The following is a 27735-nucleotide window of genomic DNA, read 5'->3' on the forward strand; positions in this document are numbered from 1 at the left end:
ATATGAGGAACTGTATTAAAGGATCACAGCATTAGGAAGGTCGATGTCCTAGAGCTTAGCTTGAGTTATAGGAAGTTGTGAATCACCCAAGTCAGTGCTGAGAACTGAACCTAAGTCTCTGCAAGAGCTGCCAGTGCTCTTGACAGCTGAGCTGTGTTTCTAGCCCCTGATTGTGAGTTTTGAACCACTGACCAGTGAAGTCAAATAACCAGCAACAGAAGACTCAACAGGGAACCAGGATTCTTAAAAACTTTAACAATTTATTAGTCTTATTTCCCAGTAAAATATCCACATAATGTCAGAAGAATGGAATGATAGTCAGCTAACTACCCTTAATTAATTCCACATAAATACTTAGCATCTAAAAACCTCAGGGAATCATCAGACCAAGTAGAAATTTGATTTTTCAAAGCAGGTATTGCTTTACTATTGTCACTAATCCAGTCAATGTCATGACCAGTAAGTTGTAATGGTAAACAAAAGGTTTGCTGAGGCTTTTGAAGAGGTTCTGGAGAGCCACTGGAGTCAATCCAAGAAGAAGATGTTATTGAACTGTGTGGCACAGAGTTTTTTCACCTCTTCTGCAGAAAGAACAGAAAACAGTGTGTCAAGGAACACAGCTTCTTTCCTTATAGGTTAGATGGTTTGATCAGTACCTTCAGTTCTTAAGGGATAAAGTTAGGAAATAAGTAAGTCTGTATTAATTGACTTTAAATTCCAGAAATGTAAGTAACAATAACAACAACAAAGATAGCCAACAGAAAAGGCAGTTGGGGAAACAAGTAACAACCTTCTGAGACCTTGTTTCCCAACACACTAGAAATGTCTCTCCTGGTGCTTCGAAAGAAAGACTGGGTTTGAGGAGTTCCTGAGATACTCACGGGTCAGGGCATTAAAAGTGTGATGCTCTTTGGAAGCTGATGGGGTGCACCAAAACTCTGGCTACAGTCTTGAAATGTAAATCAAGTGCTTCACAGGGACAATGACCCTCACTTTACTACACTCCCACTTCATTTTCATTTGTGTGTGCTAAGTAGCCCAGAGCCTTGAGCATGCTACACAAGTGCTGTGCCACTGAAATGCATATCCACTCCTCTAAATTCCTATTTTTATTTCAGGCATGCACGAACTGATGCTTTTCATACAAATATTAATGCAAAGTAGATATAAAATGTCTTAAGGCTGGGTACAATGAGGCTGCTTGTAATCACAACCTTTTGGAGAAAGGCCAGAGGTTGGTTTAAGTTCAATGTTGGACTGGTCTACATAGCAAATTTCAGGCCAGCCAGTCATGCGTTCTGGTCTCAAAACAAATAAACAAACAAACAACAAACAAAAAGCCCCAAAACAAACAGACAAAAGAAAAGATGTAAGACCCTTGATTTCCTTTACGGTATGCTTAACAGGCTATGTCCCCTACCTGTGCTGCTGTTAGTGCCATTCTACAGCTGAGCACCCTTTTCCCAAGACAATATTCATTAATGCCCACAAAGCAGCTGCTGGGCCACACTGTGCAGAGCTAGACCAAGCTCACTTTGATGGGACGGCAGAAAATAACTGTCTACATTCTGCTCATGTGCAGATGGTGACAGCTGGAAGGACCATGCCAATCTGGCAGCTTGTTTAGAGAGACTTGTTCTCATCACAAGATATATAAAAGGCATTTGTACTCAGTGTGTACAACTGTGAGCTATTTGTTGATTTATTTTTCTTTTTGTAACACTTCAGAAAAGAAATCTTTTTTTTTTTTTTTTTTTTTTTTCAAGACAAGTTTTATCTATATAGCCCTGGCTTTCACTCTGTAGACCAGGCTGGCCTTAAATCCAGAGATCCCCCTGCCTCTGCCTCCCAAATGCTGGGATTAAAGAAATGCACCACTACTGCCCAGGGAAAACAAAATTTTCTTTTAAGGCACTCTTAAGTTTAAAACTTCATATTTAATTTGTGTGTGTGCAAGCATGCACATATGTGGGCATGGGCATGCATGTGTGTGCCATGGCATATGTGTGGATGTCAGAGGACAACTTGTGTGTCTCAGGGATCAAACTTATGTCATCAATCATAGCAGCATGTTCCTGTATCCACTAAGCCATTTCACAGGTCCTATTTACTTTTTCTGAGACAGGGTCACATGTAGCCCAGGCTGGCCTCAAACTCACTATGTAGCTGAGGATGGTATTGAACACCTGATCCTTCTGCCTCAGCAACTCCCTGCCCCAAGTACTGGAAAATTACAGGTGTGTACCATGTACAGATTCTATAATGTTTCTTAATACAGGGAAAAGATCATTTTGAAATATCAGTGACATTAAAATTGAAATAGCAAATCCTATTTACCATTGACTTCAATCAGGTTTGCATTTTTTTGATTCAGAATCACATACAGCTCCCGCTGATCAGACTTCTTCCCAACAACCCAGTAATCGCTCATGGCTTTCACAATGATTTCTTCATCTTCATCCGCTCTGTAAGAAAGTTTCAGATGGGACAGTTTTATATACACAGCTTGACTATGAGGAGAAAAAGAATTCAAAACAAGAAATGGCACTAACTGTCCTTATAAATAGTCAAGGAGTTATGTGTGAATGAAAGGCAGCTTTGTGTGATGTGGGCGTGGCACCCACGAGTAGGTGGAGCCTGAGCCCTTTTCAGGGGCTCTGCATCACTTGGTTTAAAGGAGATGAATTAGCTGAGCATGCTGGCACATGTCTATAATCTCAGCACTGGGAAGGGTGAGGCAGGAGAATTTTGAGTACCACCTAGGCTATAGAGTGAAACTTATAAACAAACAAAATAAATACAAATCTTTAAAATCCACTCTCAGAACGACAACGCCTACTTTGAGAAGCTGCTAGAATTACCTGGTAAAGTCACTGTTGATGTCACCTAGAATCTTCATTAGATCTGGGTGGACGGATGTGAGCGATACACTGGGTGTTTTCCTCATGTGAATTGTACTTTTCTCTGCTAAATTCATATGGTTGAAGTAGATGAACTTAAACTGGGGTTCTTTTTCAGACCTGTCCAAACAATATGAAAGAATAATTATTCAAACTGCACAGCCATAGTGTGAAAAGTTTAAAAGTATAGAAGGGCAACCTTCAAAGTACCTGTGACCTTATCTCAACAAACAAAATCCAAGAAAACCCCTTGAACACAAAATTCATGAACTAAAACTGTATGGCATGGCTGGCATGGCAACTCAGAAGGAAAAGGTGCTTTCCACCAATCCTGAGGTCTGAGTTGGAACCCAGGACCCACATGATGAGAATAAAGAACCGATCCCTGCAAACCATGCTCTGACCTAGATACACATTCAATAAATATTAATTAAGTGTATATAAAGGTCTTGTATTTTCTATGCCTGGGTGCTCAAGTCAAGAATCTCAGTTAGTGGGGTCTGGAGAGATGCACAGTAGTTAAAAGCATTGGCAGCTCTTCTAGAGATCCTGAGTTCAATTCCCAGCAACCACATGGTGGCTCACAGCCATCTATAATGTGATCTGGTGCCCTCTTCTGGTGTGCAGGCATGTATGCAGATGGAGCACCATATACATAAAATAAACCTTTTTAAAAAATTAAAAAAAAAATCTCAGCTGTAACCAATACTTCATCCAATAATAATAACATGTAATTATCCAATATGACAGATTTTTCCAGAGAGCTCATCTAATTCTTAAACAAAAATATTTTCCCTCCCATGTGATTTTCTAAATGAAACTATATTGTCCATGCAGTCTGACTTATTTATTACCTGTTCTATCACAGAAAGAACTGATCTCTGCTGACCCTGATTTAGGAGAATAACATTTTGTTTATCTCCAGAACTGGGAATGAATGTGTGTTCCATGTAAATGGGACTGCAGCTCACTGTGTAAGGAAAACTTTCCACTATCCCCAATGAAAGCTATGTTAAGCTACAGTTAGCCTCCGCCACTGAAGTAAAATGAAATTCAAATGGGGATATACCTTTTCCTTCCCTAGGGACATCACTGCTTTCTAGATCCTGAGGAAATGCTCTAGTGTTAACATTGCCCCCACTCTTCAGTGACAGCCACTGCCACGTGACCAGAGCAGTTCAAAGAGTAAACATGAGGTAGATACAAACCCAGATATTCTCTTGTTGATATTGAACTGCTCACAGATGTCAGATGCCAGCACTGTAAGTTGGGGCCCAACGATGCTGTCCAATCTTCGGCAAAAATCCAGCGTCAGCTGCGTGGAAGCTGGCAGGAATTTAAGGAACAGCACTCAGCATTACAGTACTTTGTGCCCAACAGTTCCTACTCATTTTACTCTTCAATACTTGATAATATTCCAATGAAAAATTTACTGATCAACTAAATGAGATAAAGACAATTAGAGAATAAAACAGACTATCAGATGCCCCTTCCTCCCAAACTGAACAGAAATAGAAAAGTTACAGTTGGTTATAGTTAACATGAAAAGGGAAGCCTTTTCCCTATTGGGGGAAGCTTTATATACCTTAAGCAGCAAACTTGCTGCCCACCCCAGAAACACCTAAGAAGATCAAGCCAAGTATTTAACATACATGACACAGCACTCGGAGTCACTGGCTGTTTGATTCACCTCATTTAACCCTAAGTCCTTAGAGGGCAGGCACCACTGCCATCCACCAGTCAGTCAGCAGGCACAGAGAGGCAGTGGGGTCAGTGAGAAGAACTTTAAATGTAACAGGGGTCAATGAAGGTGGCAGAGGTTCCAAATGGGGACAGTGATTAAGACAACCTCTCCATGGCTGGTGACAACACATTGATCATTTAAGGACAGAACCCAGCAAACTGCAGAGAGCTGACCCAGTCAGGCTGCAAGAAGACCCACGAAGGCACCTACCATCAATCATAAAGCACACAGCTGCACTCATGGCCTGTGGGGAGACAAACCAGAGATTACAACTGGTACAGAGTGGGGGGGGAGTGCTGTAAGCAAATGTGGTGAGCTTTTCTTGATTTCAACAGATCAACGGTAAGAAGATATGCTCTGTCAGCTGAGCAGTCTGGAGGCAGACAGTACAGAGGATGATACGAAGGTCTTGTTTGGTATGACACTGCTTATGCTACATTGCATGGTCTCATCAGTCAGGGACACAAAGGATTTACAAATGAAGTGGCATAATTTAGAATGCTCTCAAAAACAAAACAATACAATGGAGAGACAAAAGACTGGCATCTGAAGCTGGGTATGGTGGCACAAGCCTTTAATCCCAGCACTCAGGAGGCAGAAACAGGTGGAATCTGAGTTTGAAACCAGCCTGGTCTACAGAGAGGGTTCCAGGACAACCAGAGCTACACAGAGAAACCCTATCTCAAAAAATAAACAACAATAATAATGTTTGTTATATTATTAATTCAGCTTTGATAGATGCCTGGAATTTTACTGTTCTAATCTCTCTGTGTACAATTGATAATTTCCATTAAAAAAAAAAAACTTAGAAGAGACTACATGTTGCTATGATCTTGCCTCCTTTTATTCTAGCAGATAATTGCAGTTATGACATTAGCAAGTAACAGCAACCAAGACCATAAATAAAACTAAAATTACCAAATGTGGTGGTATACACTTGTAATACCAGTACTCAGGAGATAGAGGCAGGAGGATCAAGAGTTCAAGAGCAGTCTTAGTTACACAGCAAATTCAAGGTCAGCCTGGGCTACATGAAACCATGTCTCAAAAAAGAAACCAAGTAGGGGCTTGCCCAGGACCTGACTTAGTTCCTAGCATCCATGTTAGACAGTTCACAAAACTCCAGGCACAAGGAATCTGGCAGCCCTGCCTCTAAAGGCAGCTACACTCATGTGCACAAACCCACACAAACACAGTGTTATAAAAGCTCTCATGTGAACACTGACTGTCTTTATAACTTCAGATGAAAGTGAAAGCTATAATTGGTAACCTGAGGTAACATCTGAAGATACTAAAACAAAGAGCAAACTGAACCTGAAGAAAACAGAAGGATCCACAACAATCAAAGCAGAGATGACTCCAGCAGGGAAGATAACACAAGGAAACAGCACTGGCTCCTGAGAAGAAAACAACACAAGACTGCAAACTCTCTTCACACTAGAACCAAAAAAAATGACTGAGAACTCCAGGTACCACAATCAGCAATCAAAGGGAGACTTCACTATGGACTCTACAGGAAAAGGAGGGGAAAAAACTATGAAAAACTATGAAAGGAGGGAAAAGTACTATGAATATCTGTATGCCAACAAACTAATTAACTTAATGGAATTCATAAATGCCCGAGAAAGAAAAAAACTACTGAAATTTCCTGAAGAAGAAATAGAACAAAATAAGGTGACAACAAGAAACTCATAATTCAGAAACTCAGAGTCTGGTGCACACCTTTAATCCCAGCACTTGGGAGGTAGAGGCAGGTGAATCTTTGTGAGTTCAAGGCCAGTCTGGTCTCGAGTGAGTTCCAGGACAGGACATCCAGGTGAGACCCTGTACCAAAGAACTAAAATAAAAATCTCTCTCTCTCTCTCTCTCTCTCTCTCTCTCTCTCTCTCTCTCTCTCTCTCTCTCTCTCTCTCTCTCACACACACACACACACACACACACACACACACACACACAGAAACACCCATGTACAGAGAGCTCTATTGAGAATTCCACCACACATTTAAAGAGTTAACACCAATCCTGCAAAAGTCTTCCAAAAATAGGACAGAATACTTCTCAAATCATCCTATGTTGGCATTACCTTCACACCTACACCAGACAAAGGAATCTCAACCAAAAAAAGCAAGGTTAATCCTTCCCAGTCCTCCAGAATCAGCCTGACAGGTGCAGGACTGGAGAGGTCAACCATGTGGAGGCCAGCTGAGTCTCCATGACCAATTCCTGATAAAATCTTGGGCATGGTAGGGAAACAATGTCCCTAGACATCCAGACCCTGCTGCTGCACACACTTCCTTCTTGACTGTGTGTGCTGTGTATGTTTGTGTGTCCATGTGTACTGCATGGAGATCAGAGGAAGGCATCGATTGATCGTCTCTGCCTTATTCCATTGAGGCAGTCTTTTCCTAAACTGGAGCTCACAGTTTTGTTGTTGTTGTTTGTCAACTAAACAGGCAGCTAACAAGGCCCAGCAACCCTCCTTTCTCAGAACTCTCCATTCTACTCCCCAGAGCTGGAGATTCGGGTGCATATGAGACCATCCGTAGCTTGTCGTGTTGGTGCTGAGGTCCACATCAGGTCCTCACTCTTGTGCAGTAAGTGTTCTTTACCACTCTCACACCCTGGGCTGAGTTCCATCTCAGCGCATTCACTGTAACAACCTATACCTGTGAGCAGAAAGGCTTTTCAGAGTTTTTTCCCATGAACTAATGACCTTAAAGGTGACCCCAAAAAGCAGTTGGTGTCCAAAGTGAAGGTAGTTCTGGGGGGTTCCTCAATGTTACAACTAGAGGCCACTGAATTGAGTACCTTAAATGGGTAAATTACACACCCAAAAGGCTATTTAAAAAGATAAGGATTCTACATAACACATGCCAACATCACACCTTAAACTCTATCTATAGACTGAGCCTAGAAGTGGAGATCCAGTTAAGAATATTTCACCTGGCACAATGAGAGTTCAGACCCTTGAGCCTGAGCACTCAAAGGGTTCTAGCTAGAGACAATAGATCGTCCCTACTCCAATTTCTGCTTTAGAGTATGCATCATTACTGCTCTGGGCCAGTCGCATACCCCCAGGTGTGGATCCTGGGTGTTCTCTTGGTTTGCCCTCCATGCCCTATGCAGGATACTGAGAGGATAGAGGGGTGTAGTGAAACGCCACTAGGTTTGTCTGTTTTTCTGTCTCATCTGTGATTGTTGGTTTAGTTTAGCAAAGAAATCTACAGTGAGGCTGGACTGCTGCTCAGTGGTTGGGTGTAAGGAATACGGTTTTTTCCGCCCCCGAGAACAAAATGACCTACAGTTGGGTAGTTGTATAACATGCATGAGACCCTGGGTTTGCTACCTGGCACCAAAAACTAAGCATTATTGTTGTTGTCATCATTCAACATCAAAACCTATACCAAAACCATTTTCTCACAACTTGAGACTATTTTGGGGAGGCAGTGGGCATTGAAACCAGGACTTCACACATGGCTCACAAGTGCTCTACCACTGTGCTACGCCCCCAGTTCTTCTCCGAACTCTAGAAGTCTTTTTCCCGCTGGTGCATAGCACCTAGAGCTGAAGAGAAGTCTTTTACAGGTGAAAACTCTTAAGGACATTCTTTTCATATCTCTGAGACTGTTCAGTGTTGAGTGCAGATGAGGGTCTGTCTTACTCACTGTAGCAGATATTCAGGGGATCTTTCCAATCTGTGTCCCTCTGAATGAAGCATTTTCTCTCATAATTCCTCCATCATTCTCCTCCCTAAACTAATGGTGAATTATGGAATTAATTCCCCCCCCCTTTTTTTTCAATATTCCATAATTTTAGGTGCTGTGGTGTGGGGCATGTTTAAGTAGCACTAGAGATGGAACCCATGTATGTGCTGGCTGGCTAGAGTTATCTGAGAAGAAGGAACCAGAATTAAGAAAATGCTTCCATAAGACTGACCTGTAGGCAAGTCTTAATTAGTGACTGATGGATGTGGGAGGCCCCAGGCCACTGTGAGTGGTACCACCCTTAACTGGTAGTCCTTGGTTCTATAAGAAAGCAGCCTCAGGCCATTCTGTGGTGGCGCATGTCTTTAATCCCAGCACTTGGGAAGCAGAGGGCAGACTGGTCTACAAAGCAGGTTCCAAGACAGCCAGGACTGTTACACAGAGAGACCCTGTCTCAAAAGAGCAAAAACAAAAGAGAAACAAAGGAGAGAGGGAGAGAGGGAGAGAGGGAGGGAGGGAGGGAGGGAGGGAAGGAGGGAGGGAGGGAGGGAGGGAGGGAGGGAGGGAGGGAGGGAGGAGCAGCCAGTCTGAGAAAAGTTTTGAGGAGCAAGCAAGTAAGCAGCACCCTTCCATCAGCTCCTGCCCTCACTTCCCTGGAAGACTGACTATGCTCTAGAATTGTAAACTAAAATAATTTAGTTTTGGTTATGGTGTTTTATGATAGCAATAGAAACCCTAACTAACCAGGACTTTGTGCATGCTAGGCAAACAACACTGAGCTACTTCCTTCCATGACTGTATCTCTTATTATTTTTACCCAGGACAGGCCAACTTACCATGACCCTTCTAATGAATTCCATCTATCAAAAGTTGTATTTTCAACTGGGACTGGAGAGATGGCTCAGCAATTAAGAGCATTAGCCTCAGTTTCCAACAGCAGAGCACTGGAATTCAGTTCCCAAAACCCTTGGGTGACCCATAATTGCCTCTAACTCCAGATCTAGGGGTTCTGATGCTGTGCTATGCCCTCCACAGGTACTCTTGCATGTATACACACACAAACACAACTTTTTTAATTAAAAAAAAAACTTTTAAAAACTATATTTTTTAGGTTGGAGAAATGGAGAGTTACTATATAAAGGATAAAAATTCTTGAAAGAGATGGTGTTAACAGTGCATATTTTATCACAAAAAAAATTTTTTTTGAGGCAGGCTCTTACTGTGTAGCTCTGGCTGGCTTGAAACTCATTATGTAGGCCCCACTGGCCTTGAACTCAGAGATTCACCTGCCTCTGCCTCCCTAGTGCTGGGATTAAAGGCATGCACCACCACATCCAATCACAATTAAAAATAAAATTTAAGTGATATTTTCAATTAAATTGTGATTACTATAATATGTGTGGGGATTGAGGGGCATGAACAGTATTCCCACTCAAAATGCTAAGCAGACCTTGAACTTAAGACCTTCCTGCTCATCATCCTGAGTGCTCTAGTTATAGTCATGAGCCGTTATACTGAGCTGCTAGGACCTTTTCATATCTTCCTGCTTCTCCTCAATGCAAACAACTTCTATAATTAATACATACTAATTATTTTTATTATTTTCCTGCATGCATGTCTGTGCACCACATGTATATCTGGTGCCTACAGAGATCAGAAGAGAATGCAGACCCTCTGGAGCTGGAGTTACACACAGCTGTGAGCTGCTCAACCTGGCTGCTGGAAATCACACTCAGGTCCTCTGCCAGAGCACCCAGTGCTCAAAACCACTGAGTCACACTTCAGCTTCCTCTGGACTGATTTTTAAAATCCTCAGCTATCCCCAGAATCAGTTTTCCCCTTTGAAGCTTGTAGCAGTTTTTGGTTTCTGGTTTTTGTCATACTTAAGCATAAGAGAACCCAAAGCTGCTTGGGGGGGGGGTGGTGGCAGCTTTATATATGGTACAGGATGACAGACACAGCCATGTCAGGCAGATGGAGCTCCAGGGAGAGTCGGCTGCTTCCCAGGCACAGATGCTCACATCACCACTCTTGTTCTCTCTGCCTTCAGTTCTTTCCTTTAAACACTCCCAGCTGCAGGCTTGTCTGTGTGCAAGGACAGGAAGAGGGAGGGACCTACTGGCATAGAGACAACACCCTTATTCCTCTCTTTCCAAGTCCACATCCCACACCTGGCTTATGCTGGCCACTGCTGAGTTGGGGGGTTTCTGTGTGCTCTGAAAACAGGTGGTCGCCTGCCTCAGCCCTGTCTCCTCACAGCCTCAACTGGAGCCTTCTCTACTCTCAGAATTCTCTCAGCTATTGCTTTTGTTGTTTTTTTGAGACAGGGTTTCTCTATGTAGTCCTGGCTGTTCTGGCACTCTGTAGATTGAACTCTGTAGCCTTGAACTCACAGATATCCACCTGACTCTGCCTCCCACATGCTGGGATTAAAGGGTACCCCGCCACCTGGCTCAGGCATTGCCTTTAATCTTTCCATTATCCAGGCAGTGACAGGGTTCCCTCAAACTGTGTCATCCTTTCTTCCCTGTTTTCCTGGGACATAATTTCTAAGCCTCTAAATTAAAAATCTATCTGTAGTTTCAGGTATGAAAGAAGAGAGACTTGTGATCAGTTTTCTTTCTTATACTACAAATGACTGGGGAGGGAAAGGGGAGAAAGGGGGGAAGAAACACTAGCCAGGCATGGTGGCATACACTTGCAGTCCCAGCTACTGGAGGCAGAAGGAAAGACTGCTTGAGCCCAGGAGTTGAAGACCAGACTGGGCAAACAATGAAGCCTGATTCCAAAATGAAAAGAAAACTCTACCTAACATACATACATATTCTCACAAGGAAGTATCATGAAACAAATACTGTCCTTTCCATTAGTCAGTCTAAAACTTTAGAGTTCAGAGCAAAAGCAGAATTCATGGCCTCAGCAAACACATGGGAGGCATCTACACATGGGCACCACCTCTCACAGCCTTTGGTCTGTGGGCATTCGGGACTTGGAATACTTGAATATCCCGCCTTAGCCAGTAATTCTTCCACTAGTAGCAAAATTGCCTAAAAGGGTTAAAAACAAACTTCCTACTGCAGAAGAGCACCCATTTTGAGTTTTACAGAAATTAGAGTTTGCAACACCTTTTCTAAGAAGCATCTTAGAGGTTTGAACTGGTGCTGGTCTACACATGCAAAGGAAGTTTGCTTTAGTATTCATCTGAAACACTGGAGGGAAAACAATTGTTACCTTATAAACAATTAAATGGAGCTCTTCATAAGTGTCATCTGTATTTACAAAAATTTTGGGGAATCTGCATTTTGCTTCTGGATCATTAAGGTTCAAGGGTCCAGTAAGAAATCTTAAAAGTAAACACAGAGATGACTCAACTCAATGAGGTAAATTGTAAGCATAACATAAATAGAACACATTCCTAGTCAATGGATATCAATGTTTTGTTGATGTTAGATGCCAGTTGGTAAACACCAAATCAGAATACAATAAGGAAACAGTTTAATGTCACTGGAAACAATAGAATTTCCTTTCTGGATTATTGCTGGTAGGGCAATTCAATGCTCATGATTTTATCTTTACCAGAAGAAATAATGAAACCCAATACCGTAAACCAAACAATAAAAGTCCTACCTTCCATAGTGTTGAAGATTTCCTGGCATTTCTGCCCTTATTGGGGAATCCCTTCCTGCCAACTGCAAACACAACAAATGTTGAGAACAATTAGATTTTCTTTACTTTCAAAGTTTGACAGAAATTATTCCTACCTGCTGGTTGGTCTCCTGCTATTTTGCTATATCACTTTCCTGTATTCCTCTCCTCTCCACCCGGGGGGGGGGGGGGGAAGGAAACAACATTCTTAAAAATGTATGTGTTCGCCCACAGAACTGTGCTACTCTCTCAACCTCGGTCAGAGTTTTTTTCAGAGTGTTAGTGGTAAATTGGGGGGAACATGATAACTAACTGGTCAAAGTGCAGGGAATCAGTGACTGAGTGGCCAGTGACAGAACAGGTCTTCTATATCAGCCTCTGCCACCTCCATCTAAGGCTCAGGGACCCTGAGGAAGGGAGGGTAAATAATGTGAGAGATGGGAGATGGGGAGGAGCAGTGTTATAATAATACAACAACGAAAAAAGAACATGAAGCAGGAGGACAGTTTAGGGGTCCTGTGGGAAGCTGAAAAGAAGTGGTGGTGGTAGATGTGATTACGTATTGTATGTACACAACATGTATGAAATTTTCAAAGAAAATATAGTAAGAGTACTACAAAAGTACATAAAGAACTAATTTTAACCAGAACAGTGATAATGTAACTCCATCTAAATCTAAATCCACACACTAATTTAGTTCTTTTACAAGAATAACTGAAATTTCCACATGGCATAAGGTTCTCACTATCTTTTCACACAATCCCATAAAGACTATCTTCTTTTCATTTCCCGTATGTGGGAACTCAAAGTTACAGAAATGCTCTTAAACATCCATGGCAGAAGACAACACCAGGCTTGTGTGGAGTCCAAGTATCTGTCTTATCAATGACACCAAGTTTCCTCAAAGATCTGTACGTATCATACTTTGATTTTGCTGAAAAATATTGCTTTAGGGGCTGGAGGACTGGTCAGCAGTTAAAAGCACTGACTGCTCTCCAGAGGACCTGGGTTGACTTGCAACATCCATACTCACAGCCAGCTATAACTTCAGTCCCAGAGGATCCAATGCCCTCTTCTGGCCTCTCTAGGCACTTTGCACATGATATACAGACATAGATGCTGGCAAAATTCCCACACATATAAAACTAAATATATTTTGAAAAATGTTTGATTTTTGTTCTGGTTTTAACATATATGGTAGTTTGAATGTAATTGGCCTCCATAAGCTCATGAGGAATGACACTAACAGAAGGCATGGCTTTGTGGGAATAAGTATGGCCTTGTTGGAGGAAATGTGTCATGAGAGAGTGGGCTTTGAAGTCTCATATGCTCAGGCTATACCCAGTGTCTCAGTTCACTTCCTGTTGCCTAAAGATCAAAGATGTAGCACTCTCATCTTCTTCTCTAGTACCATATCTGCCTGCATATGCCACCACGTCCCACCATGATGATGATAGACTAAACTTAAACCTCTGAACATGTAATGTTTTCCTTTACAAGAGTTACCACGATCATGGTGTCTCTTCACAGCAATAGAAATCCTAAGATGCTACAAGCCACAAGATCACACAGTAATTATATAGCTAACATATCATGAGACAACTCAGAAGAATTCTTAATTCTTCTGATGGATAAAACCAGTACAAAAGTTATATTTGGCATTATGGTCTTGTGAATAAAGTGGCTGTTTCTTGCTGTAGATTCTTCCTGTAGCTTATTCCTTTCTGCAACAAACTTGGGATTTACTTCCTACAGTTTAGCACTATCTGATCATTTACTGGGGACAATTTCTCCCATGCAGTTGGAGTTTACTGATTAGCTATGTGTGAGACCTGTTTCTCACTATCAGGTCCTTGTTCCCCTCTCCATTGCAATTGCAGAGAGATCTGCCTTCTTGCCATTATCTTTTTCAACAGGCATTTGGTCAGTGTTTAGGGCCCAGGCAAAAACATTCCATCTAAGACATTCCTAGATAGCCAAGGACATAGAATTACTACACACCCAAAGTTGTTGATTCATAGCTGCCTAGATGGATAGAAAAAAAAAAAAAAAAATAAGCATGTCCTGGCTTTACCTCACTGGCAGATAACAAAGTGATAACCTAAACTAACCCTGCATTAAAAGATTCTCAAACTTCTTGTTTTATTAACTCAAGATTTTAGCTCAGAGATTTACTGCTCCCTCCTGTTTCCCCTAAAAAGATAAAGACAAAGGCAATCAGTTAGTCCATTTACTCATCCTCAGGTAAAAGTAAACTTTCCTGAAGGCCTGTGCCATCACTGAGGCCAGAGCACTGGAAGGCACTAGGGTTTTGTTTCTTGTGAAAATTAAACTTAGACCCTTTCCTTGACCCACAGCCCTAAAAACTGGTGCTAAAAGTTTCTCCTAGCAGTTTTAGTTTATTGCTCTGTGTGTAAATCTTATCTGCCTTGCTGACCCTGAGAAACTCAAGCCTCACATTGTATTGCAAAAAGAATTACTGTTGCAAACATACATATAACTGTACCCCCAAGAACTGGGAAGAAAAGGAGAGAAAGAGAAACAGACAGAAACAGAAAAAAGAGAGAGTAGAAGAAAGGAACATGCAGAGGAGCAATTGTATGTGAGTCAATTTCTTTTTCCCTCAGATTTTTGTTCCTTCACTTATTTGTAGTTGCTTTTTTTGGAATCCTGAGTGAAAATTTTAAAAGCAAGGCCTTTTAAAGTTTTTGATACTAAGACAACATATACCCTCAAAATATTCCCAATGCATAGTAAGTACCCAGCAGTGGAAACACATGGCCCTATACTAAGAGAAGTTCTCATATGTACGAATTCATAGTGCCGTGCTGTGTTGCAGCTTTCCACATCACACATATTGTTCTTCAGGCATATATATAATCAAGTATTAGATAGTCTTCTGTTGTGGCACCATGCTACCAGAGGTTGACAAGCATCAGAAGTAATTCCTTGAAGATGTGCTTACAAGCAAGGCTTTGAGATCTGGCAGAGTAGTCCTGGCTCTGCCACATCCTTGTTGGACAACTGTATGGTCTGAATCTAGAATATCCCTCAATGATCTGTGTGTTAAGGGACTGGTCCCCAGCTGGTGGTGCTACTGATAGGTGACTAGACCTTGTGGATGCCAACCTCAATGATGTAAATCCCTTGATAATTTCAAAGCTGTATGGACTATTTGAGATGGGTTCTTATTAGAGTAAGTAGGTCACTAGGCATACCCTTGAAAGATATAGCTATCCTTGGTTGCTCTCTCCCTGATTCTTCATCCTGAGGTAGGCACCACTGCCACATGCAAGTGGCCAATCTTTGAAACCACTGAGACTGTGACCAATCACACTTTCCTGCTCTGAGATGTTTTCCTCAGGTATCCTGTCAGTGATGAGAAACTAACATATCTTGGCAAAGTGCTCATGTCCCCTAAGCCTGAGCAACCTCCTGTTAAACAGTGTAACCAACTCCCGAGATTGCTACAGAAGGTTATGAGGGCAAGCAAATATGTTGTACACTGGGAACATTGCTGGTGCACAGAAAGTACTCAACTGCTGGCCACTGTGTCCAGCCTGACTGGAAAAGGACTAAGTTCTGGCTGAGGCCCTTCTCAGACCGCTCTTTCAATGTTTGTTTGCTTGAAGTGCTAAGGATGGAACCCAGGGCCTTTTATATGCAAGCAAGAACTCTGCTAGTGAGCCACATGCCTCTCGAGTTTATCAGAGATGTTTCTCTATTGTTTCAAATCAAGGTCTTAAACGTTGGAGAAAGATGGAATGAGGGTGAAAAGAGAGCTTGCAAATGAACACAGCAAGCCAAAATAATGATTTTATGAACTGTGAACATGTTTCACTTTCAACCTAATTAAACTATAAAAGGATATTTTGGAGAGAACACTAGTGCTTACTGTTCTCTGTGGAAAGTTGGGAAATTAAGTACCACAGTAGCAGAACAATAAGTCATCCACTCCCAATGTAGATGAAGATGCTGCAGACTCAACTGGGCTCTCATAGATCCCTGGTACTTCAGAGTCCTCTCACCCTATCTAAGACCCAGTTTTGTCTCTAACCCATGAATTGCTCCTCCTACTGCCTTTGAACACAACAAACCACAGAAAAGATGACATACATGGACCAATCAATACACAGCTAAACATCACTGAGTTTCAAAGCAGCTCAGAAGAGTCCTGGGCTCATCTTCCTACACCCACCTCCACCTCCGTCTACTACGCCCACATCTTCATCTGTAGAATGCAATCATACCTCAGGTTCGATGTGCCTGGGGAACAGTGAAGTGGTGAGATATTTGTACAAAATCCTCATGTCGTCTTGTTCTAATCCACTCCTGAAACATCAGGAAAACACTGGGTTACAGTTTGGAATTGGTCTTCTGACTTTCCTGCTCTACAGTAAAGTTCATTTTTGTCTTTACCGTATATGAAGATACTGAGCCAGGATGTAGTTAAGACAGGAGAGCAACTGCCTAGCATGCATAAAGCCCTGGGGTCCATTGCCAGAACTGTGTTATAAACAAACAAAATGGGTATGCTGGTGCACACCTGTAACCAGCACTCAGGAAGCAAAGGCAGAAGGATCAAAGGTCATCATTTGCTACTTAAGAGTTCAAGGCCAGGCCACACTACATGAGACCTTGTCTCAAACAAAAAGACAGAAGATCCCTGTCCTCCAACTAGGAACTTCAGAAAGGAAACACAAACCCAGTGCTGGCACTAGCACTGCATGCTGACCTGCTACTAGCTGCTGCTCCACAGTTCTGTATTTTAAATAAGATTTGAAACAAAAGCCCAAAAGGGCTAGCAAGAAGACTCAGCAAGTAAAGGCATTTACTGTGCAGCCTGGCGACCTGGGTTTGGAACCAATGGTGGATGGAGAGATGTATGTGTACTTGCACATGCACACACACACACACGTGTGTGTGCACACAAACAGGTACTAACATACATACTGTTTTGTTTTAAGTCCAATAAATCTGACTTTCAGGCTGAAATCTATACATATTTATTTAGGGATCAGTAGTAACCACATGATTCATTCTAGTAGCACGCATCCTGGCCTATACAGTGAACACCACATTCTGGAAAGTTCCAATATGCTATAGATATATAACTGGACCACAGGTATCAGAAATATATGTGGATTTTGCTTCAGGCAAATCATATCATTTCAAATGAGGCAGAAATAAGGGAAAGTGCTGGGAACTGGAAAACATTCAACTTAGAAGAGGTGTTTGTTGTTATTTTGGGACAGGAGATAAACAAAGAAACCAAAAAGTCCTGGGAGAACAACATGAATACCTCTTCCATTTCCTGTCATGTTAGAATGAGTTCTGGCCTTTCTTGCAATAACTGATGCCCCTTCCTCTAGATGCCTTCCCTTAGACAGCACACCTGGTCATCTCCTACACCACCCTCAATTCTCATGAGTCCTGACCAAATCTAAAATGCAACAGAAGCTGGAAAAATGCATCACAAGGAAAGTGCCTGCACCCATGTAAAAAGCTAAGTGTGAGCCAGTGGTACATGACTATAACTCTAGCACTTGGGAGGCAGAGGCAGGTGGATCTCTGATTTCCATACACAGAAAAGTTTGTCTTGGGGGAAAAAATAAGCTAGGTGTGACAGTGCTTGCTTGCAATCCAAGTGCTGGAGAGGTGGTGCCAGGAGCATCCCAGGGTTCATTGGCCAGCCAGCCTGGTTTAATCAGGCAAAATACCCATACACACAAATAAAATAAAAGTAAATGCTCTAGGGACCCTAGAACAGAAAGAGATGCTCTAGGCAAGGAAGGGAAGAGTGGTCCAAAATCTTTGCTGCTTTCAGAGCAGCACCAACCTGCAGCAGTCTGGTGGGATTTCCAAATCAAACACATGGGCGGTTACAAGTTATCTTTTGTACAAGTAACTGAGATGATAAAGATGAAGGAGAAAGTAAAACCAAAATTGAGGTATGACTTTCCTTTTGAGACAAATGTAAGCACTGGAGATGAGGGCTGAGGTAGAAGGATCACAAGTTACATACCAGCTTGAGTTACATAGCGCGGCCCTATTTCAAGAAAATCAAATAAAAACCAGAAACAAAATAAAACACCCAGCAGGCCAGCAGGACAGGATGGCTCAGTGGGTAAAGGTTCTTGCTATGCAAGCATGATAACCAAAGCTGGAGCCCCAGGATCCACATAAGACCAGAAGGAGAACCAACTCCACAGGTTGTCTTCTGACTTCCACATGCATGTGCCCACACATGTATCACACAATAATAAAACTCCCCCAAATGTTTTCACTAGCTTACATCTCAGCGATTCATTTGTGTCCATGTGGTACTTGTGCTGTCAAACTGGCTTCTGTTTAATATGTGTGCCGCTTTCTGCTGTCTTTACTTCAACACTCATCCCAACGGTCTCTGGTGGAGGCACTAAGCTATCGAGGACAGCTCTTTCCTCCCCCTAGTGCCCCTCCTCACTTCTTCCACCTTTTTCTTCACTTTTCATGTATGAGTGTCTGTAGTATGCATGTAGGCACACATGTGTAGGTGTGCATGGGAGTGTCCCAGGTTAATACCGGAAGTCTTCTTCAATTGCGCTTCTACTTTATTCACTGGGGCAGAATGTCTCCTCAAACCCAGAGCTCGCTAATATGGCTAAATTAGCTAGCTAGCCAGCTCTAGAGACCCCCGTCTCTGCCTTCAGCCACCATATCCCCTGGCATTTATGTGGGTTCTGGGAATCTGAACTCTGATCCCAAGACTTGTACAGCAAGGGCTTTAACCACTGAGATCTCCTCAGTCCCTGACTCTACTCGGTACTTTTATTTATTAATAGTTTTATTCTAAATAATCCTACTAATCCCACAATTCCTACAAAGAATTTTCTACTAGTGTCCATTTCCTGTGTGACAGACAACCACATTAATTGCTGCTGTGTTTAACTCTGATCTCATCTCTTACAGGCCAGGCCACAGGGCATTACCTACCAGATGAGTTGGTCATTGTAGAGGAAGGCAGTATATTTGACTACACTTAGACTTTCTTCCATTCTGTTAATAAAGGACTGGATTTTCAAGTAAGTCATTTTATCCAATGGGAAGAAGCTGATTCCACCAAAAATATCAAGTAGGTCACATGACTGCAAATGTAGGGTCTGCAAATACTGTGGGGAAAATAAGACACAAGCTTAACAACAGCACACTCAATACAGTGCTCCTCACTGAAAATTATCTCACAATAGGCTGCTAGGTATGGCCCAGTCACACACTGACAAATAGTGCAATAACAAAGTCCAACAAGTGTTAAGTCAAGAGTAACTGGATTTGAAATCACTATCAATTGTGAATTATAAAAGTTGAAAGCTCAGTGTGTCCTTGGTATGTTTCATCTCATAAGAATCAGTCAGGACAACAGTTGACTCATAACAGGATGGCAAGGAGGACAAGAACAGGGAAGGAGACAGATGGCGACAGAGCGAGTTATTATCATTAAAGTGAGAAACGCTTCAAGATGCTCAGAGATTAAAGTGCTTGTCACACACATAAAAAGCCAGGTAGGCATGGTGGCTGCCCAATCCCAGCTGAGGGAGGCAGAGACAGGGGACCCTGGAGCAAGCTGACCAGCTAAACTTGCTGAAATGGCAACTCCTGGAAGGGACCTTGACTCAGTGCGTGAGATAGAACAAATTGAGAAAGACACCCAAAATCAAGCCCAGGTTGCATGCATACAAATAAGTGAAATGGACAACACGAAAATAGGTATGAGATGTGGTGGTTTCAATGAAAATCCTCCAAAGGCTCAGATATGTGAATGTTAGGTCCTTAGCTGATGGGACAATTTTCAGAATGACTGGGAGGTGTGGCCTTGCTGGAGGACATCTGTCACTGGGGTTGGGCCTTGAGGCTTCAAAACCCAGGCCACACCAAGTCATTTTTCTCTCTGCCTGCTGCTTATAAACAGATGTGAGCTCTCATCTGCTGCTCCAGCTATGCTTGCTAGCTGCTGCCATGCTCCCTGACTTGATGGCCATGGACTCACCCTCTGAAACTGTAGCCCCCAATGAGATGCTTTCTTCCAGAAACTGCCTTGGTCATGGTGTCTCTTCATAGCAATAGAACAGTAACTAAAACAACAGATATTTTAGGGAGAAAATAAATTGAGTTACCTCTTAAATGTAAACTGAATTTGACAGAGGTTGGGGCAAGTGAGCAAAACCCGAGGTACAATGAAAGAGATTGGTAACTCATTTATCGGTATCATCACTTGGTACATACCACATTCATGTGACTGAATCTGTGTCACAGCTGTATTAGTCAGTGTTCTATTGATGTGAAGAGACACCATGACCATGACAACTCTTAAAAAAGAAAACATTTAACAGGGGCTTGCTTACAGTTTCAGAGTCCATTGTCATTGTGATGGGAAACATGGCAGCATGTAGACATAGTGCTGGAGAAGAAGGTGCTATTTCTATATCTAGATCCATAGGCACAAGGAAGAGAGAGCCACTTGGACTGACTTGGGCTTTTGAAATCCCAAAGCTCTCCCCAGTATATACTTCCTCCAACAAGACCACTCCTACTCCAACAAGGCCACACCTCCTAATCCTTTCAAATAGTGCCATTCCTGGATGACAAAGCATTCAAATCTAGAAACCTATGAGGGCCATTCTTGTTCAAACCACCAGAAAAGCCAGGGCCCTGATGGGGGATGTTCTGTATACTGTGAATATATGTTTCTCTTATCGGTTGATGAATAAATGCTGATTGGCCATTAGCCAGGCAGGAAGGATAGATGGGGCTACCAGACTAGGAGAATGCTGGGAGGAGGAAGGCAACAAGAAGAGAGAGAGGCGCCACGTAACTACCGGGAAGATAGAATGTCAGGCATACTCTGGTAAGATAAGGCCATGTAAAAATACACAGATAAATAGTTATGAGTTAATAATTAAGAGAGAGCTAGCCAGTAAGAAGCCTAAGCCATCAGCCAAACAGTTTATAATTAAGTTTATATAAGCCTCTGTCTGTTAATTTGGGACTAAAGGGCTATGGAACCTGGTGAGACAGAAATTCTATCTACAGAGCCCTTTTTTGTGAGATAGTACACAAGTCCTGTTAGGAAAATAGAACCAACACAAGCTGGGTGTGACAACTCATATTTCTGATCCCAGCACTTTGGGATGCTGAGACAGGAGGATTACTATACTGTGAATCTGAGGTCAGTATAGGCTAATCAATAAGATCCTGCCTAAAAAAAAAAAAAAAAAAAAAAAAAAGGTGTGTGTGTGCGCATGTGAGAGAAGAAAACTAAAAGTAAACTCTGATGATAATCGTTCTAATTTTTCTAATCAGCTAACTCATGTAGTAAAACAGTTTTTGAAATAAACCCCTGCCTGCCACACACACACAAATGCAGATGGAACAAGATTAAACTGATACATGTCTAGAAGCTGCTCCAAGAGCCCTAGATGGAGACAGGGTACTCTATTCCAATAGCCTGGAATACAGGCCTGAGGAACGCCTCATTGCTCTGGATTTGCTATAACAATTCTCAGGTTCTTTGCCACATCCAAGGACTATTTGGGATTTACATCTAAAGAAACAAATCTGGAGCCTGGAGAGATGGCTCCATGGTGAAGAGCTCTTGCTGCTCTTGTAGAGGGGTGGAGTTTAGTTCCCAGCTCCCACAGGAAATAGCTCACAACTGCCTGGAACTCCAGCTGCAAGGAATCGGACATCCTCTTCTGATCTCTACGAGAACTGCACTCACATGCACATACCCACACACAGATACACATTCTAAGATATAAACAAGAAATTGGTCATGGAAAGAAGGCCCAGTGGTTAAGAGCATTGGCTATTCTCCCAGAGGACCTAAATTCAATTCCCAGCAGCCACAAAGCAGCTCACAACTCCAGTCCCAGGGCATTTGACTCCCTCACACAGACATACATGCAGGCAAAATACCAATGCATTACACACACACACACACACACACACACACACACACACACACACACACACACACACCCCTTTAAAAATAAATGAAAGAACAAATTTGTCTGCCTCTATATTGCCCCATAACCCTCTGGTATTGGAGATCAACCAAGGTTCTCATCTCAGCCACTGTTCCTATCATCAGCTGCACTGATATCTCCTCTCTTAAGATGCATTTGCATGTTATTAAAGTTATAAATAAAAGCCAGGCAGTGGTGCTGCTCACCTTTCTTCCCAGCACTTGGGAGGCAGAGGCAGGTGGATCTCTGTGAGTTCCAGGCCAGCCTGGTCTACAAAGTGAGTTCCAGGACAGGCCCCAAAACTATGGAAAAACCTTGTCTCAAAAAACAAAAAGCAAGCAAGCAAGCAAACAAACAAACAAAAAGTCATAAATAAAATTCAGGACACTTACCCGATGGAAGAACTTCTCTAATCTTTCTTTTAGAAGCTTGACACCTCCATCTTCCATGGCTTTCATAAATGTCCCATTAAAAAGCTAATGGTGTAAAACAATGTGGAAAATAAAGTCAGTGTCCCACTACTCATGTCCCAGGCTAACAGGCTCTTCTGTTTCACCTTATAACTAGGGTCATTAACACACTCAGGTCCTTTTAAACATAGAAAGTATTTATGAGGAGAAGCCCAAATTATAAACAACTTACAAAACAACACACTACATGATAGACACAGCTGTTTCCATAGGTTGATTAATAATTCTGCCCATCGAAGTAGTTTGGAAAGAACAATGCCCAAATTCCCAAATATTGTCTATAAATGTTTGTTTTCATTTAAGTGGACTTTGTTATATAAAATAAATTAAAAAAATAATTCTGCCCATCTTTTTATCTGTTTATTTTTGAGACTTCAGTACTTCTGTGTTGCCCAAGAGATCTCAAACTCAAAACTTATCCTCCAACCTCAGTTATCCAAACAGCTGGAACTATAGACCTGAGCTGAACTCAGGTCCTCTGCAAGAGCAATACAGGTTCTTAACCAGTAAGCCATCTCTCTGACCCCATTAATAAATTAAAAACTAAAATTAAAAGAAGTTTTTTTAAGGATGGGAATGTAACTAAGTGGTAGAGCATTTGTCTGGGTTCAATCCCCAGTATTCCAAAAGAATAGAGAATTAATTTTAGAGCCAGATGTGGCAACATACATTTGCAATCCCTTCACTCAGGACACTGAGGCAAGATGAGTGTGAGTTTGAGGTCGGCCTGGGCTATGTAGAGAAACTTTGTTTGTAAACATTCCCAAATGTATTTGCAGATAAAGGGGACAGACCATAATTTCAAAGGGAATGCCAGTCCAGTCAGATCCTGCAGGTAAGTACAGATCTCACCCTCACCAGAAAAACAACTCCTTGTAACAGACAAAGACCATTACAGAAAATCTTGACTGATCAGAATGTAGAGAAGTGATTGTGTGGTGCCCAGCTCCAAATGACACAACGACAACACAGCTTCTGCACCTCAGGCTCAGGGGTCACAGAAGAGGAGGCAGAAAGACTAAGAGCCAGGGGAACAGGAGTTTGTTGTGAGAGTTGCGCTCCTATAAATGTCAGAGAAGCCGTGCGGTGACAGTGGAGGCGCTCACCTTTAATCCCAGCACTGGGAGGCAGAGGCAGGAGGATTTCTGTGAGTTTGAGGCCAGCCTGGTCTACAAAGTGAGTGCCAGGACAGTCAGGACTATTACACAAAGAAAATCTGCCTCTCAAAAAAAAAAAAAAAAAAAAAAAAAAAAAAAAGAGAGAGAGAGAGAGAGAGAAAGGAAGAGAGGAAGGCATTAATGTCAGAGAAGCTACACCCATGAAATTTCATCAACATGGCTGCCTAAACAAGGATGACACAAATAGACATGCTAACGAGGAAGGGAGGACCTCAACCTGGATTAAAAACGATAGACAACTAAGGAATGTTGAGAGCAGTAGAACTAGTCTTCCCCCACCAAGCGATAAGCCCTGAAATCACATACATACAAGTAATATTATATGAACTGAGCAGGATATACGTGTGTGTATGTGTACATATATCTAAATATATATACACAAACATACATACATACATGCATATGGTTAAAAAGAACGAGACCATGAGAGAATGGGGCAGGGGGAGTACTTGGGAGAGGCTGAAGGGAGGAAAGGAGAAAATACTGCAATTATATTTTAATTTCTAGAAAATTATTTTAAAACAGTCTATTTGCAATGCCTGTCCTTTCTTTGTTCTTTCACAGACCGCAATACCGATGTGGGAGCCACACTTACCTTGTACATGCTATAACACTGCTGCAACACTGAGCTGTACACCTTGTCCTACAAACAAGAAAACAGCATCTCACTGGACCCAGGGACAGCAACACAACTCTTGGCAAATCACATCATTATTACAAACTTGATCCTACAGTAGTTGTATGCTAAAATAACAGGTATTTAAATTCAAATTTACAAACCAATAAGCCACTTTTAGAAGGGTTTCACACACAGGTGACCAGTGGACAGTATTAATAAGACAAGGCACTTATGTATTTTTAGAAGACTATGTTAAAGTAAGCAATAAACATAAAACTTATGAACTTATGAACCCCAAGAAGGCTCTTAAAAGCTACCTTGTTCAAGTGTAAGTTACTGGACATACCCAGGAACACATTTCTCTAAAAGCATGGGAACAGAAACTACACATTACCAACAGTTCCTCCTCTTGGTATTCCACAACTGGTTTGCCATCTTTACTTTGCTTTTCGATGATAGGATTCCGAACAACCTATGAAAGTTTGCAAAACTGAAATTATATAATGATATGATTGTATGTTTTAAACTTTCCCTTAATTTTAAAAATCTAAGGCTGGGTATATAGTTCAGTGGTAGAATATTTGCTGAGCATATGCTTGGGTTCTAGCTCCAGCAATAAAATATAGATAAACAAGGACCAGCAAGATGGCTCAGCAGGTAAAGGCACTTGTCTACAAGGCTAATGACCTGGAATTCAATTCCTAGGACCAGCATGGTAGAAGGAGAGAACACACACTTTCAAGTTGCCCTCTAACTTTCACACGTGTACTATGGCACACCTCCCCCTGCCAAAGAAAATAAATAACATATAATAAAATAGTACAAATAAATAAAAATAATTGAGAGGGTTGGGAGTGTGATACAACGACTTCAGTTTGATCCCTAGCATCCATGTAAAAGCAGAGCATTCTTAGCACTCAGAAAGCAGAGACAGGTTTATCTCTATGAATTACAGGCCAGCCTGATCTACAAAGAGAGTTCAAGATCAGCCAGGGCTGCACAGTGAGATCCTGCATCTAAATAAGTAAACAGGTGAATGAATGAATGAATTTTTACGAAGTGAGATAGGGTGGCACAATCCTAGCACTAGGGAGGCAGAGACAGATGATTCCTAGAGCTTTCTGACCAACTAGATTAGCATAAGTGGCAAGCCTCCGGATCTTTGTAAGAGACCTTTCTTAGAAAATCAGGTAGACTCCTGAGGAATGGCACCCAAGGTTGACATGAGCACCCAAAAATATACACATGCTGGGTGGTGGTGGCGGCAGCGCACACCTTTAATTCCAACACTCTGGAGGCAGAAACAGTCAGAACTCTGTGAGTTTGAGGCCAGCCTGGTCTACAGAGTTTCAGGACTGTTAGACCAAACAACTATGTCTCTCCAGCTGCCCGCCCCCAAAAAAAAAACAAAAACACAAATGCTCACCACCATTTCCACAAATACACAATAATTACTGAACATGTTATACCACTAGATATAAAATTACTTTTGCTTGTTTGTGGTTTCTATTCCAGAACCCAGCAGGGGCCTATGCCTGCTAGGCAAGCACTCTACTATTGAACTCCATCTGTAGATAGAAAGTTTCTTTTTTTTTCTTTTTGAAACAGGGTTTCTCTGTGTAGCCCTGACTGTCCTGGCTCACTCTATAGGCCTCCAACTCAGAGTTCCAGGAGCCTCTGCCTCCTGAATGCTGGGATTAAACAACCCCAATCTGAATAGAAATTTTGATATTTTTTAAAATTGCAACCAATTCTACTGTGAATCCTAAGGAAATAAGTCCTCAGAACTTCACATTAATGTTTATGTAAATACCATGACCATCCAGAAATTTTCTTCTGGTTCATTGAAGAACTGTCTATTCTTCTGTGTGTGTAAAGATTTTGCAGGTTTCGATGGGCTAAAAGTCCTAGGGAAAAAAAGGTTTTGAAAACATGGTTAGAGTAACTCTAGTGTAAGTGGAAAGAATTCACCAATCTCTACAAACAAACAATGTAAAGTAGTACCTTGTAAACTGTACAATTGCTTCACATAATCCAACATTTCTAATTTTTTCATTCTTTTCTACTTCATTTGGATGATAAAACAAAATTTTATTTTCTTCCTATGGCAGGAATAAACAGAAACACAGCATTACTGTCACTGTTTGTTTATGTAGTGCTGAGAGTTTAACACCCATCTACCTTTCCCATCATAGAGGCTAAGGACAAAACCTAAAAATGTCTTTATCGTTAAAGAATTACTTTATCGTTGTGTTGTAAATACTGTCACCCATCAGTCTTATAATTGTGATATTCACCAAATTCATCAGTAGTACAAGATGAGGTTAATGAAAATCTCAGATTTCTTTCCATGTGTCACCAACCCTCTCGAAGAAGAGGTATGCACGTATGCAGGAATACAGATTGGCAAATTAAACAAAGTCGGTTCAGGAGTCCTTGGACTGGCAGTCTCTTAATATGAGTATGATTTGCTTGCAAGAAAAACAAGCTCAGGACATCCTTTGAGGAAGTCACCGCCCTCAACTCGGAGCAAACAAAAACTTTTTTTTTTTTTTTTTTTTTTTTTTTTTTGGAGACAGGTTTCTCTGTGTAACAGTCCTGGCTGCCCTGCAACCAGCTCTGTAGACCAGGCTGGCCTCGAACTCAGACATCCGCTTGCCTCTGCCTCCTGAGTGCTGCGAATAAGGGCGTGTGCCACCACCGCCTTACCACAAGAACTCTTATAACATGAATTTTGGAGGAGGCATAAAAAGATTAACTTTCTGAGACTCCTACAAGTTTGTTTGGTCAATTTGAATTTTTTTGTTTTGTTTTGTTTTTTTGGTTTTTGTTTTCTCCTCTTTGGGGAACTACGGTCCACCAATCTGGTTCCATCTTTGCAATCGAAGACTTTCAAGAGAGAAGACAAGTTCAATCGTCATTGCCCAGAATTGAGTCAAAGGGAGACATTCAAGCCGGGCGGAGGGATTAACCTGACGGACCTTCCCTGACAGCACCGGCCTGCATTGTCAAGTGCCGGACACATCCCACCCGGCGCACCAGCAGGCACGAGCAGGCTCGGTCAGGCGGCGGAGGCAGAGGAGCCGCCTCCCGGACGCTCCCTGCAGCTCCTGAGCGCTGACGCGGGCCGCCGGTGCCCGGACCCTCCTCGGGCTCCGCAGGCCCCTCAGTGTACCTCTCCCTCGCGCGGCCCGAAGCGTGGATTGTAGATGAAGAAGCTCAACAGCGCCGGCGGGAACTGCTTTTCCTGGGCCGCCCAAGTCCCCGTCCCGGCCGCCGCAGCCATTCCGGCCCGGCCCCCACGTCGGGAGCGTCCCCTCCGCCCGCTCGGAGACAGCAGCCTTCGGGAGCACCGCACTTCCGCCTCCCTAGCCGTCGGCCCGGAAGAGATCGCTACTGACCCTGAAGAACAACCTGCGTCCCCGCGTTCATCTCTGCTAAATCCGGGTAGACCCGCTTCCCGCGTGTTTC

The 27735-nt window shown here is 42.3% G+C and overlaps 1 protein-coding gene across 1 annotated transcript; it reads right to left on the reverse strand.

Annotated features, from left to right (window-relative positions):
* Window positions 1–240: 240 nt before the first annotated feature.
* Window positions 241–27654, reverse strand: Ccz1 (CCZ1 homolog, vacuolar protein trafficking and biogenesis associated). Its single transcript, XM_051205564.1, has 15 exons — window positions 27440–27654; window positions 26269–26366; window positions 26078–26171; window positions 24659–24736; window positions 24241–24288; window positions 22390–22473; window positions 18969–19144; window positions 16244–16325; window positions 11976–12037; window positions 11580–11691; window positions 4855–4888; window positions 4109–4226; window positions 2862–3020; window positions 2338–2465; window positions 241–581 (listed from the first exon to the last, which is right to left on the reverse strand). The coding sequence occupies exons 1-15, from the start codon at window positions 27548–27550 to the stop codon at window positions 526–528; spliced, it is 1440 nt and encodes a 479-aa protein (XP_051061521.1). The 5' UTR covers window positions 27551–27654; the 3' UTR covers window positions 241–525.
* Between the last annotated feature and the right edge of the window lie 81 nt (window positions 27655–27735).

Source organism: Phodopus roborovskii, unplaced genomic scaffold, assembly GCF_943737965.1.
Source record: "Phodopus roborovskii unplaced genomic scaffold, PHOROB, whole genome shotgun sequence".
NCBI lineage: Eukaryota > Metazoa > Chordata > Mammalia > Rodentia > Cricetidae > Phodopus > Phodopus roborovskii.

Coding starts and splice junctions, on each gene's coding strand:
- Ccz1 (XM_051205564.1), bottom strand. CDS start 27,550: ATGGCTGCGGCGGCCGGGACGGGGACTTGGGCGGCCCAGGAAAAGCAG. Junction 24,737..26,077: donor AAAATTTCTGGATGGTCATG/GTATTTACATAA, acceptor AAACTTTCATAG/GTTGTTCGGAATCCTATCAT. Junction 19,145..22,389: donor TAGAGAAGTTCTTCCATCGG/GTAAGTGTCCTG, acceptor TTTTCCCCACAG/TATTTGCAGACCCTACATTT.